The sequence below is a fragment of the Ruditapes philippinarum genome, unplaced genomic scaffold, assembly GCF_026571515.1.
Source record: "Ruditapes philippinarum isolate M1 unplaced genomic scaffold, ASM2657151v2 ctg189_1_1_1_1, whole genome shotgun sequence".
Taxonomy (NCBI): domain Eukaryota; kingdom Metazoa; phylum Mollusca; class Bivalvia; order Venerida; family Veneridae; genus Ruditapes; species Ruditapes philippinarum.
The window spans coordinates 136,350-154,468 of NW_026860350.1; the positions used below are offsets into that span (position 1 = coordinate 136,350).

General features: G+C 31.4%; 2 protein-coding genes across 4 annotated transcripts in view; one reads left to right on the forward strand and one right to left on the reverse strand.

Moving 5' to 3' along the window:
- The window catches only part of LOC132759742 (potassium voltage-gated channel protein Shaker-like), a 112,412-nt gene that overhangs the window by 83,247 nt on the left and 11,046 nt on the right, over nucleotides 1-18,119 (reverse strand). Inside the window, exon 1 of one of the 3 annotated variants that reach the window (XM_060751564.1) lies at nucleotides 12,267-13,518. The exons of 1 other annotated variant lie outside the window; for it this stretch is intronic. In XM_060751564.1, the coding sequence (XP_060607547.1) occupies nucleotides 12,267-12,455 (189 nt within the window). In that variant the 5' untranslated portion in view covers nucleotides 12,456-13,518. Of the gene's footprint in view, nucleotides 1-5,698; nucleotides 7,120-12,266; nucleotides 13,519-18,119 lie in introns of those variants that run through there. One more of the 3 variants, XM_060751565.1, reaches the window with a different exon arrangement.
- The window catches only part of LOC132759743 (U1 small nuclear ribonucleoprotein 70 kDa-like), an 87,844-nt gene that overhangs the window by 50,625 nt on the left and 19,100 nt on the right, over nucleotides 1-18,119 (forward strand). Inside the window, exon 5 of the mRNA XM_060751570.1 lies at nucleotides 1,205-1,267. Coding sequence (XP_060607553.1) covers nucleotides 1,205-1,267 — 63 coding nt within the window. The remainder of the gene's footprint in view (nucleotides 1-1,204; nucleotides 1,268-18,119) is intronic.

The window sequence follows — 18,119 nt, forward strand, 5'->3', positions numbered from 1 at the left end:
AATAAGAAATTTCAAATGCCAAATGACGCAGTCTGCAAGTGAAGATTTTTTTTTGCTAAGGCAGTATACACAATTATAAATCTCTTGTCTTCCTACCTTAATATGTGGAGAATATATATTAATTAAAAGAAAATGAAAATATAGTAGTTATACTGTAGTGAATTTGTAAAAACACAAATGCTCATAATTTCCCATTTTATATTTATATATAAATACAGTATGTATTTGATTGTATATGACAATTGGTTGGCACTTTTTATGCTGGAAGGCCATTATTTTCTATATTTGGTGCAGTTTACTTCATATTTTCCCAGTGGTTTGGCTCTGGTAGCCAAAATAATTGAGCAATTTATTCCATTTCGTTAAATGTCAGCTTGGTTATTTGTCCGAGTTTAACTTGATCTAGAAATATTGTTCTCACCAGAAAACCTAATTACCACTCGGTGTTATGAAAAGCGTTTTGAGTGAGGAATTGATTCTTTGTTGTATATATTACTACTTAAAATGCGGGTGATTGAGGGGAACCTGTCTCGTTCTGACATGTACATAATGTAGCAGAAGAGTACAAGAACCTTCAAACAGAATAACCAGCTAGATTAATTCTATTGATCTATGATAGAAGCTAAAGAATGTCAGAATGTTGGCGCACATCATTTTTTGTTCTCAAATTGGCACCAATTGCCTCTTGTAGCTCCGAAATAACAAGTATAATTTATATGGCCTGTAATTTGTTTTAGATTGTCTCCCTTTGAAGTCAATTTTAGTACTTGTGGAGTTGTCCACTCTTGATTGTTTATATGCTATCTTCCTAATTTACTTTGGCTAAAAGGTAGAATGCAGAAGAAATTGTAGAAAAAGTCTTGCATTAAATGATATTCAATTTGTATTGAGAAATTCTTATGAAAAACATGTATTATATAAAGGTCCTGGCTAGGAAAAGAGTTTTGACTTAATGAATGAATAAGAGACTTTTAAAGGTATAGAATGAATGATTACACATGTGTTATGAAATCATGTACATGCATTATTTTGAACACAAAAATAATTATAAGTATTTAAATTAATAAAAAGGATTAAGGAGGTGAAACACACAAAGTGGGCCAGGTTTCAGTATATTAATTTGGCCATTCAATTTCCTTTATAAAGGTGTATAATAATTTATCGGGCAGTTCTTTAACAATGTCATTTTGTTTTCTATTTTCAGAATTATGATACAAGTGAATCTAAACTACGTAGAGAATTTGAAGTATATGGACCTATACGAAAAGTAAGTTGCAATGGTTTTCTTCTGTTAACATTGACATGTGCTGTACCATATGTGCAGGGTCTGTCCATGCCAAATTAATTGTTTATAAGAAGGTATATTTTTAGTGTGAATTACTTGCCTATTGACCCTTGCTGATAAGCCTTTGCCACCAGTATAAAGATACCAGTAGGCCGGCCTGCACATCAGTACAGACTTACTTGACTTTACTAACTTCAAATTTTCATCAAGATATCATGGATAGTTCCAAAACTGGAAACTTTATAAATATAAGAAATTTGGCAGAGTGAAGGATAAAACTAAAATTACTAAACAGCTAAAACTGCCTCTTTTTAATTTAAGCCCCCCAAAAAATGTTTTTGATAATGGGTTTTAATAATAATCAAAAATAATATTTGATAATATCATGGATCACACTGATGTTTAATTGATTTTACGCAGTATTTTAGAAGTCAAGAGAGTTTCAGGACTTGAGTAAAAAAATACCTGTTTATAGTTCAAAGCTTAATATAAGATAAATGATAACTGTTACCTGATAATTCCCATAGAGAAAACATTGTTCTATAATGATATAAGACTTATTTTGTATGATAAAGTTTATGATATCTCAGCCTTGTACATGATATATTTTCTATTTATATCACATAAAACTCAAATTCTTACTGAAAAAAAAAAGAAGTTTATTTTAGTATGAGAATAGATGGAAATTTACACTAAGCAGATTCTGTGGTTTTACGTCATCAAGGTAATAATAATAAAATGTAAGCATTAACGTAGAGTGATATCTTTCACCCTAGTTTTCTTGATACATTGCATATTGTCAATCTAAGACATGGGGAAACTTGTGCCAGGAAACACTTGTCGGTAACAGTGTTATCTATTAGGCTTGTTACTGATATATATTCATTAGAATTATGTGTTTCTTAAGTTCATCACAACACTGCAGTTGATTGTTCTTTATGTACTCAACATTGAATTCATTTGTTCTCTGTTACAACATTGCTGTTATTTGTTGTATAAAGTTACTCTGTTACAACATTGCAGTTATTTGTTGTATAAAGTTACTCTGTTACAACATTGCTGTTATTTGTTGTTTAAAGTTACTCTGTTACAACATTGCAGTTATATGTTGTTTAAAGTAACTCTGTTACAACATTGCAGTTATTTGTTGTATAAAGTTACTCTGTTACAACATTGCAGTTATATGTTGTTTAAAGTAACTCTGTTACAACATTGCAGTTATTCATTGTTTATAGTTACTCTGTTACAACATTACAGTTTATTTGTTGTATAAAGTTACTCTGTAACAACATTGCAGTTATTTGTTGTATAAAGTTACTCTGTTACAACATTGCAGTTATTTGTTGTATAAAGTTACTCTGTAACCACATTGCTGTTATTTGTTGTATAAAGTTACTCTGTTACAACATTGCAGTTATTTGTTGTATAAAGTTACTCTGTAACCACATTGCTGTTATTTGTTGTATAAAGTTACTCTGTTACAACATTGCAGTTATTTGTTGTATAAAGTTACTCTGTAACCACATTGCTGTAATTTGTTGTATAAAGTTACTCTGTTACAACATTGCAGTTATTTGTTGTATAAAGTTACTCTGTTACAACATTGCAGTTATTAGTTGTTTAAAGTTACTCTGGTACAACATTGCAGTTATATGTTGTTTAAAGTAACTCTGTTACAACATTGCAGTTATTCATTGTTTATAGTTACTCTGTTACAACATTACAGTTATTTGTTGTATAAAGTTACTCTGTAACAACATTGCAGTTATTTGTTGTATAAAGTTACTCTGTTACAACATTGCAGTTATTTGTTGTATAAAGTTACTCTGTAACCAATTGCTGTTATTTGTTATATAAAGTTACTCTGTTACAACATTGCTGTTATTTGTTGTATAAAGTTACTCTGTTACAACATTGCTGTTATTTGTTGTATAAAGTTACTCTGTTACAACATTGCAGTTATTTGTTGTATAAAGTTACTCTGTTACAACATTGCTGTTATTTGTTGTATAAAGTTACTCTGTTACAACATTGCTGTTATTTGTTGTATAAAGTTACTCTGTTACAACATTGCTGTTATTTGTTGTATAAAGTTACTCTGTTACAACATTGCTGTTATTTGTTGTATAAAGTTACCTCTGTTACAACATTGCTGTTATTTGTTGTATAAAGTTACTCTGTTACAACATTGCTGTTATTTGTTGTATAAAGTTACTCTGTTACAACATTGCTGTTATTTGTTGTATAAAGTTACTCTGTTACAACATTGCTGTTATTTGTTGATTTAAAGTTACTCTGTTACAACATTGCAGTTATTCGTTGATTAAAGTTACTCTGTTACAACATTACAGTTATAAGTTGTATTAAGTTACTCTGTTACAACATTGCAGTTATTCGTTATATGAAGTTACTCTGTTACAACATTGCAGTTATTTGTTGTTTAAAATTAACTCTGTTACAACATTGCAGTTATTTGTCTGTTACAATATTGCAGATGTTTGTTCTTTATGTTTATTCTGTTACAACATTGCAGTTATTTTCGTAGGTAATCATCAATATTAAACATGTAGAATTAAAGTTTAGACTTCAGAATGTTTGATTTTCATTTTGCTAGTTTTTGGATATTTAGGAATAATTAACTTGCTGATTATATTACATGGTTTTCAGTTACTGTAAAGTGATATATTTTATTAAGTAAAGAAATTTAGCAGTCTCAGGCCAGAAACTGATGTTTGTATATTATACATTGTACAAGGGGATTTGCTACTGCCTTTAATCTTATCTTTGTTGATTTCTGTGAGTTGAAGGAAATAAACTGGCTGGAAAACAAAATTTGTTTATTGATTTTGGACTGGAATGTTGTGAGAGAGGTTGAAGTTTGCAATTTTTCATTGGCAAAAGTTCATGGAAACAAGAATATTATTAGCCATTAATTAATGGAATGTAAAAGAAGGATGTTGACCTACCAACCGTTACCTTGTTAATACCTTAGATATACTTACCTGCTTTACTCATATTCTTTAAATCAAGACTTATCCAATTATTCTTAGTATTTCATATTAAAAATTTTGATTTATGAAGCCGATTTTTAGCAAATTTAAATGTTTTTATTTAAATTAAGGCTTATCAAGTTATTCTTAGAATTTCATATTTGATTTATGAAGCTGGGTTTGATCAAATTTTGAATTATGAAATAAAGCATTAAGGTTGTGCGGCGGGTTGTGCAGACATTTTGTTTCATGTCAAGAAGTACTCAGTTAAAAGCAATTATTAATGATTTTTGTTTAACTAAGAAATTCAAGACAAAAAAGGAGCATTGAATAAACTTGAATTAGACAAGCTACTCCTTGCACCATTTAACACAGTTCTCAATAATCCTGATTTGATATTATATGATGAATGTGTAATCAAATCAAATATACCTAACTCAATCATTTGAATCAGTGAATACTTTCATTGGTTGGTTAGTTGGTTTGGAATTCCTGAAAAATTAGGTCAGTGCCTTTGTTGGTTTTGTATAGAAGTATCTTTGTTGATATTGTGTTGTGGTGTCCTTGTTGATATTATGTTGAGGTGTCATTTTGTTGATTTGGTATTAAGGTCTCTTTGTTGATTTTGTGTTGAGGTGTAGGCCCCTAATTGTTGATTTGGTGTTAGGTGTCTCTGTTGATCTTGTGTTGAGGTGTCATTGTTGGTTTTATATTGAGATATGTTCTGTTCTTGCAGAAATTGTCTATGATTATAACACTTTATCTCAGATATTTTCTTTTTTATATTCCTTAAGTATGTTAAAGCACAATCTTATGGCATTATGTACAGAATTTTTTTGAAGTTTTTTCTTTAGATGTAAACACATTGGTTGCACAGTGAAATAAATTGTGGGATAGGTTTTCATTTTCGTCTGGAAAAAACAATTTCTTCTCAAATATAAATGGATCATTTAAAAGTTATTTTGCACGGTTGTTTATACAAAAGAAAGTTGTATTTCACATAAAACTTGTAACATTACCAGCATCTTTTAATAATGTGACGCTGATATTTCTGCTGTTTATACATTGTCTTAGGTTCTGATACATATTACAACAAAAGATAACAAATCTCATCTGCAAGTTAGGTGTGACAGTATCATGTATCTTAATTGATAACTTAAATCTAAGTAGATTTACATAATTATAATCATTGTCATCATAATAAGCTCTTTACTGTAATTATATCAGTGTCTTTTAGTAAATGATAACTTAATACAGTAGATTAAAATAGCATTAATGTCTAGGGAAAAGGGAGTGTTCAAGGTAAATATATCTAATATATTATAGAATATAATAAGAGTGGAGGGGAATACAGGGAGTGTAATAAATCATTACATATTTCTGTCATGCACATATTAATTGTTATATTTATACAAGCTTTTACCTGGCTTGTTTCTTGGAGACTCTGCCCGGGAGCAATACTTGTACTCACTCGCATTGCCATGGTTACATACAAACAGAAAAAAACCCCAACCACTCTCAATGTCGTTTATAATTAATACACTTTTTATCACAATTTTTTTTTTTATTATTACAAATACACACAAAAAATAAAAATCCAGTATCAGGTAGTGAAAGCACTGGTGAATATTTCACAGTATAATCCTTGTCACTGGTTGTGGAGAATCACAGTAAAAGTCGGCATCCACACTTATATCATTAAATGAATCAGTTACAGCTTTATAACTCACATAATTATGCTGAATTACTTGCTAATCAGGGAGATGACATTCACTGTAGCTTTTGGAGAAAAAAAAAAGAGAAATAAAACAAAAAAACAACATTCTCTTGAAGAATAATTTTGAAACAAACAAAGAGCTGTTGTAGCGTGTTAATGAATGCAACAAATGATTTCTAGTCACAGCTTGTAATCAGTCAAAAAAAATAAAGTAAATGAATTGAAATAAATGATTAATTACTGAACATCCCAGTATGGCAATATTTTGATTGCATTGACTCTACCTCACAAACTGTCAGCACCGAACAAAATTTGTGATTTTCTTATCACATTTTAGTAAGAAGATAGATAGATAGATATATAACTTTGGTGACTAAGATAACCATTCAGCTGTTCTGTATCATTGTATTTTATTAATCCTTGAGAAAACATAGGTAATAGTGTTTTTTTTTTTTATCTTTATCCAAGTCACACAGAAAATTGTCTTGTTTTGTTCACCTGTTCAGTTCATTACAGTTCATTAGAAAATGAAGGTAAGTAAATGAACAGTAATGTATGTATCACGTTTAAGTGTTTATAATTCCAGCAATATTGTCACACAAGAGTGAAAGATAATCATGTTGATGATGACAGTGACTGTGGTGCTATCATTTTTGACATTACCTTTGTATAAATGACAGGTCTTGTGTAGTTATTGGTAGGAACGCCAGAAATCACACCTGAACATTGCAGCTGATGCTATCAGCTAACTAGTGGTTTATTTTTCGTGCCAGTATGTTTTTGGTTCCATTCCAACACCCTCATAATAAAATGCATGTAGTGAGTTTTATTGTTACAAATTTGATTGAAGACATTGAAAGTTGTGTACCTGCCCATCAAATTGTTATAGCGGTCTGTAAAATCTCACCTCAACTGTTATATAGAGTAGCAAAAACTTACAAAATTTAAGAATTTCAAAAAAAAACTAGTATCGTAAATGTCACATTTACATCACTATTAAACTGATAAACATATTTCCTACAAACATCAGAATGTGTTACCAATATGAGACCAATATTCATTAAATTAATGGTCCTGAATTTATTTATTTTTGGTAGAATTGAAGGTTAGTTGAAGATAAACATTTTACTATCTAGATACCTAGACAATATCTTCACAGATATTAATTTAACTTATTCATTATGAATACTTTAATGCCTGCAATGGTTTGGATTAACAGAATTCAGTTTTCCAAATCTGTAGAGAAAATATGTAGGTATAGAATGTAGATGATTTTTAATGAAGCAGTGCAATACCAAGCATTTCGATTGATTATAAAGGAATAACATGCCTAATGCATTTAAAGAGTATTTTATATCCGTCTAATAAGATAAAGCTGCAACTAACTGCAACCATAGAATATTAAGATTATAGGAATCTCCGGCAACCGACTTATTTACAGTAATACTTTCTGCATTATAGTTGATTTTTTTTGTTTCCAAGATGCATTTGCCAAGAGCATTGTGAGTGTTGTTTTATCATTTAATAGAGAAGTTATCATTGACAAACTCTTATCAAAACTATTATGATATATATATTGATAGTGTCTATTCAATAAGACTGTAAGGATGTGAGATGTAAACAACAATTTGTGTGTTTGTACTCCTTGCCTCCTTGTCTTATTTCATGATGGAATTCATCTTCAAGCATAATTTCTTTTGCACCTAGCACATTCAGTATAAGTAGTACCTTAATTAGAGTAAAGTAAAATATAAACTGTTTTCATGTAAACTCTGACTGTCACAAGATTTATTTTTTCCACATAGTTACCTCCCTTTACTAATCTTACCTCCCTTTAACATAGCAACATTGTATTAAAATAGGTCAGTCTTGAGTTTGTTGTATTTAAGACATAGTTTACCACTTTTAAGTTTGTTGTATATTTTCCTGCTTTTAGAATACAAAAAAGTTCAAAGCTCTAACAAAACATTCTGGTGATAGATTGCTTTAAATCTATTGGGAGGAGAGCTGCAATTCTTATTTGTCTGTACAAAATTGGATTCATTTTTGTCTGCAGTGATCAATTAACTGACAAAATAAAACTCATTTTTTGTTCAGAATGATTAAATACTTGAACTCATTTTTTGAATGACGCCTATTAATATTAGAATGAATGATAATGATTTACAAACAAAGAGATTTGATACAACTGTAAAGACTGGATCATATTGTAATAATGAATGATAACATATCTGATTATATCTAATTAATCAACATCGTGCTTTCAATTATGCTTCAATTCCCAGACCACAGTTTTCTATAATAAGAGGGACTGATATGCACTAAGTCTTTATACAGTATATAACAGCTATTCCTAGCCCTGCTTTTAATTGATGTATGCAACTCATGCAAAAATGGATCGTTTTTTGATGAATGGACCTCCAATTTTCAAGACAATGATACTGTTCTTAATAAAAACATTATCCCAGGAGAGTTTGACTTTATGCTGGCTTTGAACAGATAAATTGTTTTGATATCTGTGTATTATCAATACATGTATAGGGGTAGTTTTTCTGTCCATGAACATTAATCAGGTAGTTAACAAGATGTTACTATAAATAGATATCTCATTAGGAACTCAACTGCAGCTACCTGGAGTATCTAGAAATGTGTTTGAACTGTACATGTGGTACTGGCCTGTGGAAAGAACCAATTAAGCCTGTCAAACAACCATAATTGATTTCCCAATTGCCAGGAATGCTAGAAATTTTGTTCATTGTCAGGGATCCTAGGAATTTGGTACATTGACAAGGATGCCATGATGTTGATACATTGTCAGGGATGTCAGGAACTTGGTACATTGTAAGGGATCCCAGGAACTTGATACATTGTCAAAAATGCTAGAAATTTGGTATATTGACAAGGATGCCAGGAACTTGGTACATTGTCAGGGATCCCAGGAACTTGGTACATTGTCAAAGATGCTAGAAATTTGGTACATTGTTAGGAATGCCATGATCTTGATACATTGTCAGAGATGCCATGATCATGATACATTGCCAGGGGTGCCATGATCTTGACACATTGTCAGGGGTCCCATGATCTTGATTCAATTGTCAGGGATCCCATGATCTTGATACTTTGTGAGGGATGCCATGATCTTGATACATTGTCAGGGATGCCATGATCTTGATTCCATTGTCAGGGATCTCATGATCATGATACATTGTCAGGGATGCCATGATATGATACATTGTCAGGGGTGCCATGATCTTGATACATTGTCAGGAATGCCATGATCTTGATTCCATTGTCAGGGATCCCATGATCTTGATACATGGTCAGGGATGCCATAATCTTGATTCATTGTCAGGGATGCCATGATCTTGATACATTATCAGGGATGCCATAATCTTGATTTGTTGTCAGGGATGCCATGATCTTGATACATTGTCAGGGATGCCATGATCTTGATTCATTGTCAGGGATGCCATGATCTTGATACATTGTCAGGGATGCCATAATCTTGATTCATTGTCAGGGATGCCATGATCTTGATACATTGTCAGGGATGCCATGATCTTGATACATTGTCAGGAATGCCAGGAACTTGGTATATTGTCAGGGATGGCAGAAACTTGAAACAATGCTATGAACTTGTTTGTTTTTGGCACCTTAATTGATCTGATCTAATGTTGATTACATTTCTACATTAAATTTTAACATTTCTTTTATTTTTGTCATTTAGAATGTCAAGAGATCTTTAATCAAATTTCATTCTCAACACACATTTTCAAAAAGGGAGTTGTTTAGTTGAGTTAAAGAAAATTAATTTTTGAAGTTGGAAGCAATTTCATTAAACTCTGGATGTGATAAATGTCTTCTGTTTTTCTGATTTTATGTCTTGAAGAATTTGAACTGGTTTCAGAACAGACTGTAGATATACATGTAAAGACAACCCATGCTGGAAGTTAACTGTAAGTTTAAGAAATAGATAGGGTTTCAGCATAGTAAAGATAAAGATACATAAACATTGCAGGAAGGGTAACTTTAAATTGAAGAATTAGATAGGGTTTCAGCACAGTAAAGATAAAGATACATAAACAATGCAGGATGGGTAACTTTAAATTGAAGAATTAGATAGGGTTTCAGCACAGTAAAGATAAAGATACATAAACAATATAGGAAGTTAACATTAAGTTGAAGAATTAGATAGGGTTTCAGCACAATAAAGTGATGGAGACTTAACACTGTGACATTTCATTATACCAGAATATTGCCAAAATCAAAGAGTTTTTCTTTTAAGATGATACATATACCATTTAGATGATGAAAATGCAAATAAACATATAACAATGATTATATAGAAATGCAATCAACGTTTTTTGTGAATATTTATGAAAAATGATATTGTTACCTGCTTTGAAAATATAAGCAGTACTATAATTTGAAATCATGAAAAATAAATTCAAATAAAAACTTGATCACTCACAAGAATTGATTGATTTTAACAGGTGTATTAAAATTCACTAAATGAAAGTCAAAATAATATGAACAATAAATACAAAGAGTGGGGCAGTCTTTCTATAATAGTTTTAAGCTAATCTTAACATATTTCAATATCAACTGTTGTTCAATCACCATTATAACTATAAATTCAACTCAACTTGACAGTGATTATAAGAGCATAATGTCACTTTAAATGATCTTGTTACAATGGCTGTGAAATGTTCATGCCCAAACTAAGTGTTAATGGTGATAATAAAAATACTCTTTATGCACCTCTCAGAGTGTAGAGCATAAATAAGCCACTTTACAATAATTTTGGGGCTACTCAATTGTTGTTTTTCATATACTACCACAGGACTGTTCTAAATTCAAGGAAAAAAAGTCAATAATAAAAATACAGCATGTTAGAAATTGATATTGCATTTTAATTTACCTTCATCATTCTAAATTTTCATGATATTTAGAATAGAATGATTTTTTGAATGGAAGCATAAAATCAAGATATTTTGTTACGTCATTCGGATGATGATAAGATTTATATTACCGTATCTAAATTAAATCTAGACGTAACATGCAGATGCTTCCGTATATTAGTAATATTATGTTAAGATAGCTCCCATCATTGTAATCAGTGTTGAGCATTTATAGTTGAACATGTTTTTTAATGTTTCTATTGGGAGACATTAAGTCAGGTTGTTGTCTGTGGGTATGTATGTGTGTGCTGCCATCTGGTGAAATTGTTATTGTTTTTGAACTACATTCATCAATATAGGTTTCGATGAATCTTTGCAGAAACAATAGGTAAAAATTTTGTAACAGAAAAAAACTGTGCATGTATGTATAATTACATGTCACGGTTCAGAACTGTTCACTATTTAGGGGAGAAGATATGTAAGCGGCTGGTAGAACCGCGGAACGGTATTCCGAGGGTCCCGGGTTCGAGTCCTGGTCAGGCTGCACATTTTTCTCACCGTGTGACATATATTAAATGAGAAGAAGTCATGTATAAACTGATAGATTCTCGTGACCGCATGTTTTTAATATATGTGACTCCGGGTGCAATGTTAAAAACAGCTTTATGCAGTGACGGCCCTAGTAGCTTTATAATCAAAACATTACTGTCAAATGGCATGGCACTTGCACATTAAACAGGCTTTAAATGCATTCTTGTGCTTCTGCAGATGTTAATGCACATAAAAAGATGCTTTAACTCTCTATTGAACTGCAGTAAAGGTGGCATTTTCATGAGAAGTTTAATGGGTAAGATCAAGGATTAATACAGTGCATTTAAAAGGGGAAAAAAATCAGTTCTTTAATACAATAAAGAGGTATGAAAAGTCAGCATTATAGAGAAAGCATCATATGCAGGAAATTATATAATAATGGAAATGGCCTCAAATAGGCCATAGATATTAAGATCATGCCTTTTCTTTATCTGGAATTACCCCCATCCCCCTCCCCCTTCCCAGTAAAAGGAGATTTTCTCTAAAAATCCCCATATTTGTCACATTAGTTATCTTGACTATTCAAAGCATAGGGAGAGCTATTGTACTCACCTTTTTTCTGTGCAATCTTCAAAACTACTGAACTAGCTCATTCAGAGCATATATTTCTGATAAAAAGAGACCTTTTAAGAAAGTACAAAAATTTCATGAAGTTTTTGTTTTTACAATCCATTAGTTAGAGCAGCAAAAACAATTGTCATAATTTATTGCTGTCATAGTTATTTTAAAAAAAAAATGAGTTAAAATTCGATTGTGATAAAATGATGAGAGCTTTACTTTACCTCATCCGAGTCTTGTGCAGCTATAGCTGCTGCGGTAGTCGATGTAGCCGACTGCGTCCGGTCACGCTCATAACTTCTTGCTTCACGTTTACCTCCGCCTGGGCCCCATATTCCTTGTGTGAAGTTTGTATGTCGGCTAGAATGCACCCCTTGAGATAGGGCTTGGACCCCAGATAAATTGTAACTCATATTTTTCCTTAGTCAAATCCAAATTAATATCCGTTCTCTTAAATATCTATAATCCTTTGTATTGTTTTAGTTATAAATTTTAACCATTATCTCTCTAGACTGTTACTAAACTGTTATTCATTCTGGACTTGTGTGAGGTGATGTATAACTTATTTTAGCATGATTGAAACATGAGATGCCTGTTCACAATAGTTTTACCCTATCTCACTGCTTACATGATACAATTGCTATGTAAAAAATATAGAAATACTGAAGTTCATTTATTCCATTGAATATCTGAAAACTATAGAGAAGCTTGCCTGGATTAGATAAAGGAAAATTACTATCCGATATCGATTAAATTGAATAATTAAGATTAATTTGTGCTAAGAAGCCAAGTTTGTGATGATATATAATTACAAAACAAAAACTTGAAAAAAGCAATTAAGATCAAGACTTAATGAATACCTGGGTATTTCCAAATATTTCCAGTCAATTTAATTCCATGAAACAGATAACTTGTATTTTATCTGGTTAACAACAACAGTTGAAATGAAGTCATTATGCTGTTACCCTAAAAATTCCTGCAGTAATCAGGTGGTCTTTACTTCTTATCTCCAAAAAAATCTTGATCACTCTCACGCATTATAGCATTATACATTTAAAAATAGCAAAATGTACGATGATGAATAGTTTTGAGTGAAAACAAATTTTGCATCCAATATGTCAATATAGAAATCTTTACTGGATGCCTGTACAAAGTGGCGTCAGAAATAAATCCGAGAAATCCTGAAAATCTTAGATAGGTGTGTATGTATTTTAATACATAGGAAATGTCAGTAAATTTGTTGCAAGGGGGGAAGCCGTATCTATCTATCAATTTTTTTTCGGTGAAGGAACAAGATTGGAAGCCGTCCAGCAATATTTCAGTGTATTGAGTGAAAAGCAATATTTATTTGTAGACAAACTGTGCTGCCTTTTGAAACTGTATAGATTGATATAAGAATTATTGGTTATTAAAATGTAACGCTAGGAATTAATGATGCTGTATGGTCATACATATATATCTTATAAAGATGTTCTATATATTTATATGAGGGGAAGAAATGATGTTAATTTGTTCTAAATTAGCTAGAAATGTTAAAAAGATATCTTATTTCAGTAAAGATTCATTAGAAAAAAAGAAGAAAGAAAAAACGCTAAAAATGTTTTCAACTTTTGTCAAAGTGAACATGGTGAAAAAAGATCACTTGAAATATAGAAATGTATACAGTAAATGCTGTAATTGGCTGTATTTTTATTGAGGCAGACGAAAATATGCTGTTGCTTTTTATTAATACCTCCTATATATATTTCAGTTTGGGAATCATTTATGTTCTACCCCCACATGCTTACTGTATGAACCACAAGAATATTTAATTTGTAAACTATCTGACTTCAACTAAACAACTTGAAAATTTGATGTTACAGTGGCCATTTTACATTACATGCTATTTATATCAATGTCAAATTAAATAAAAAATGAATGTCATAGTATAAATGTAGCAGCAGATAAGAATGGGAACTTCCTAGTACATTCTAATCATATCAAAACATACTCCTCTATATGTATCATATCATAGGTAGGTTAGGATGAGTTAAAGCAGATATATTGACAAGCATAAATCTTTAGTAAAATCATGAGTCAGCAATGTAAGTTCTTTTACAACATGATCAGGAGTTCTTTGTTTGTTTTGGAGCCAGATTTTCATGTGACAGTTGTTCTTGTTCTATATATAAATGAGTTGTGCAGTGTTTGATGACTGAGTAAAAAATTGCATATTTTGTCTTAGCATGTAGCAGAAAAAAAAACTGAGCAAGATATTTTATGAACTAAATTGTCAGTGCAAAATGATGCAAAATATTTTATTTTCAATTTAGAATCGTCATAGAAAAAACATTGTGCTTAGTTAATTTTCGATAAGACATAAAATGAATAAAAAGTTAACCTACCGGCTGGAAAACAAAATTTAATAGAATTTGCCATTATTTTAGAGCCATGCAAGCAGTCTGACCTGGTGCTATGACTGTTGGCTGACTAGCTTCAAATTTTCATTTCAATATTCCCAAAGTTGATAATGGACAGTTCCTAAAATGGAAGCTGGGCAACTCCATTGTGCAGATTCAACAGGTTAAAGGTCAATAATTCAACTTACTGGATGTAATTCAAGTATTTTGATAATTAAATTTACAGGATAAATCTGTTCCAAATATAAGGTAGAGAGAGCATCAGGATAAATTTAACCAATTTGGAATTGTTCACATTAAAACTGAGGGTTTTAATTATGTAAGGTCCCCAGGCACGTATTAATTTTCTTTAAATTAAACAGATTCTAATTGTATGACAAAATAAGATGATGGTTACTAAGAGAGTTATATAGAAAGTTTATGGTAGGGCTTCCATGTTTTTCAATTAGTATAAAAAGTTTGAAGAGCAAGATTGACAGTAGATAAGACCAGGAAACATTTTGTGAGGAAGAAAATTGTTAAACAGCTGTGAAGTATTACAGCAGTGTTGATGAAGAAATATTTATTGTTTTACCAAACAGTTTCTTTGTTTTCAGATTTAGCTTTCATTTTATACCTTGTACCTTAATTTAGCTCTTTGCTAATATTTTTATATGATTATCAACAATGATCTAGAGCTATATAGAGATTTTACACTGATACTGACTGTTACCAGGGAATTTTTGCATGTTAGAATTTGCACAGTTTCCTCTACTTCTTGCTGTAAAATGTTGGACTGGAAATAGACAGCAATTCTTGATTAAGCAAAACAAAATTTTCTAGCGATATGGATTAACTGTGATCAGACAAGAAAAAGGTCTATTGTTCAAAAGGAGACAGTTGTCTAGTTTACTCTATTATTTACTTGGCACTGGATTATATTGACCTTTCATTTTCTTACATTCATATATCAGAAGTCTGCACTAACTTCAATGTTATGTCTTAATTTGGTAGGTTTGTAGTCAGGTTGACGGAATTAGGGTATCATAAAAAGGGGGAGGTTGACGGGACAGCTGCAACTACCTGACTGCTGTCTATGGAATGATTTGATGTTTTATAACATAGCAATGTTTCTGACTTCTATCAAGTTTGCCAGAACGTTTCCCAATGAAATAACTTGTACATGGGTACCTAACTGGGCTGTTCATAGCTTGTTAGGAAGACCATAATGTTGGCTGCCATACATATACTTAGTGTAAAAAAACCCAGAGATGAATGAATAGATAATACTAGTTTAATGCCCAATGACCTGTAAATACATAATTATGTAACATTTATAAACATGACAATGGCCTGAAACTGTTAGTGCCTTGACATGATTTCTTACTGATTTTACCAGTTTTAGGACTTCTTCACTTAGGGCAATTAATGCAATTCCAAGAAATGCCTTCCTCCCTTCACAAACAATTTGTCCAATAAAAAGTAATCACTCAGTTGATAGCCACTTAAAACTTAATTGACCCAATAACATTTTACAACAAAAAATATCAATAAACATAAAATTAACTGTAAGATTACACACCAGGGAAGTCATTAGAAGGTATTTAAAAGATATTTTTTCTTCCTTTTTAACTTATTTTCTATGTCATTAATGTAAGCTGTGCCACATATCTGATGATAATCATTATGTTGATAATTCATCATAACATTGATAATTAATCATTGTATTGATAATTAATCATTGTATTGATAATTCATCATTGCATTGATAATTCATCATTATATTGATAATTCATCTCTGCATTGATAATTCTTCATTATAACATTGATAATTCATCATAACTGATATTTCTTAAACTTCTTTAGACATATTGATGTAATTATTTTGAAATTTGGATTGAAGGATTTCACCAATCATCTGATAAAATCTCAATGTCTATAATGCACAGCTTTAGTGCAACACTGTTTTATCTGAATCTTATAGTTGTGTGAGTTATGAGGGTATGGCGTGGAAGCCTGCGATCTTAGATCTTGTCAAGATGTATTTATATTTCACCTCTAAATCCAATTATAGATTGATTCTGGAACTCTTGGTTTTATCTTTAATCTCAATATAAACACACTTTCCTCTGAATTGAAAGTTCGGGGAAAACAACTGCTTATTAACAGCATGTCTGTTACTTTCTAGTGATGTTGGTTTATATATGTGATATAAATGACTAGATTTTGATAGACAGTAATCTAAAACAAAAATGATGGGATGGTTGATGGGGTGGGGTAAGGGGAGTAAAATTTTTAATTTTTGTTAATGAGTATTGTTTGAAAATACGATAGAAGAAAAATTATTCATCCAAAGATAAGCCTGTTTAAAGATTATAGTTTGTATGTCACTGATTTGATCCCCAGCATTTCAATACGGAAGTGTTTGTATAAGTATAGTTAGGACAGGTCAGTTTGTGTGAGTATAGTTAGGACAGGTCAGTTTGTGTGAGTATAGATAGGACAGGTCAGTTTGTATGAGTATATTAAAGACAGGTCAGTTTGTGTGAGTATAGTAAGGACAGATCAGTTTGTTTGAGTATATTAAAGACAGGTCAGTTTGTGTGAGTATAGTAAGGACAGATCAGTTTGTTTGAGTACAGTTAGAACAGGTCAGTTTGTAAAAAGGTCAAGTCACTGTCATTTTGTATAAGTATAAGTTAGGACAGGACAGTTTAAGTATATTTAGGACAAGTTAGTTTGTATGAGTATAGTTAGGAACAAGTCAGTTTGTATAAGTATAGTTAGGAACAGGTCAGTTTGTATGAGTTTAGTTAGGACAGGTCAGTTTGTATGAGTATAGTAAGACAGGTCAGTTTGTGTGAGTATAGTAAGGAACAGGTCAGTTTTATTGAAGTGAGTATAGAGTTAGGACAGGTCAGTTTGTTTGAGTATAGTAAGGACAGGTCAGTTTGTGTGAGTATAGTAAGGACAGATCAGTTTGTGTGAGTATAGTAAGGACAGGTCAGTTTGTAAAAAGGTCAAGTCACTGTCAGTTTGTATAAGTATAGTTAGGACAGGACAGTTTAAGTATATTTAGGACAAGTTAGTTTGTATGAGTATAGTTAGGACAGGTCAGTTGGTATAAGTATATTTAGGACAGGTCAGCTTGTATGAGTATAGTTAGGACAGGTCAGTTTGTATGAGTATAGTTAGGACAGGTCAGTTTGTATGAGTATAGTTAGGACAGGTCAGTTTGTATGAGTATAGTTAGGACAGGTCAGTTTGTATGAGTATAGTTAGGACAGGTCAGTTTGTGTGAGTATAGTTAGGACAGGTCAGTTTGTGTGAGTATAGATAGGACAGGTCAGTTTGTATGAGTATATTAAAGACAGGTCAGTTTGTGTGAGTATAGTAAGGACAGATCAGTTTGTTTGAGTACAGTTAGAACAGGTCAGTTTGTAAAAAGGTCAAGTCACTGTCATTTTGTATAAGTATAGTTAGGACAGGACAGTTTAAGTATATTTAGGACAAGTTAGTTTGTATGAGTATAGTTAGGACAAGTCAGTTTGTATAAGTATAGTTAGGACAGGTCCCAGTTTGTATGAGTATAGTAAGGACAGGTCAGTTTGTGTGAGTATAGTATAGATAGGACAGGTCAGTTTGTTGAGTATATTAAATACAGGTCAGTTTGTATGAGTATAGTAAGGACAGGACAGT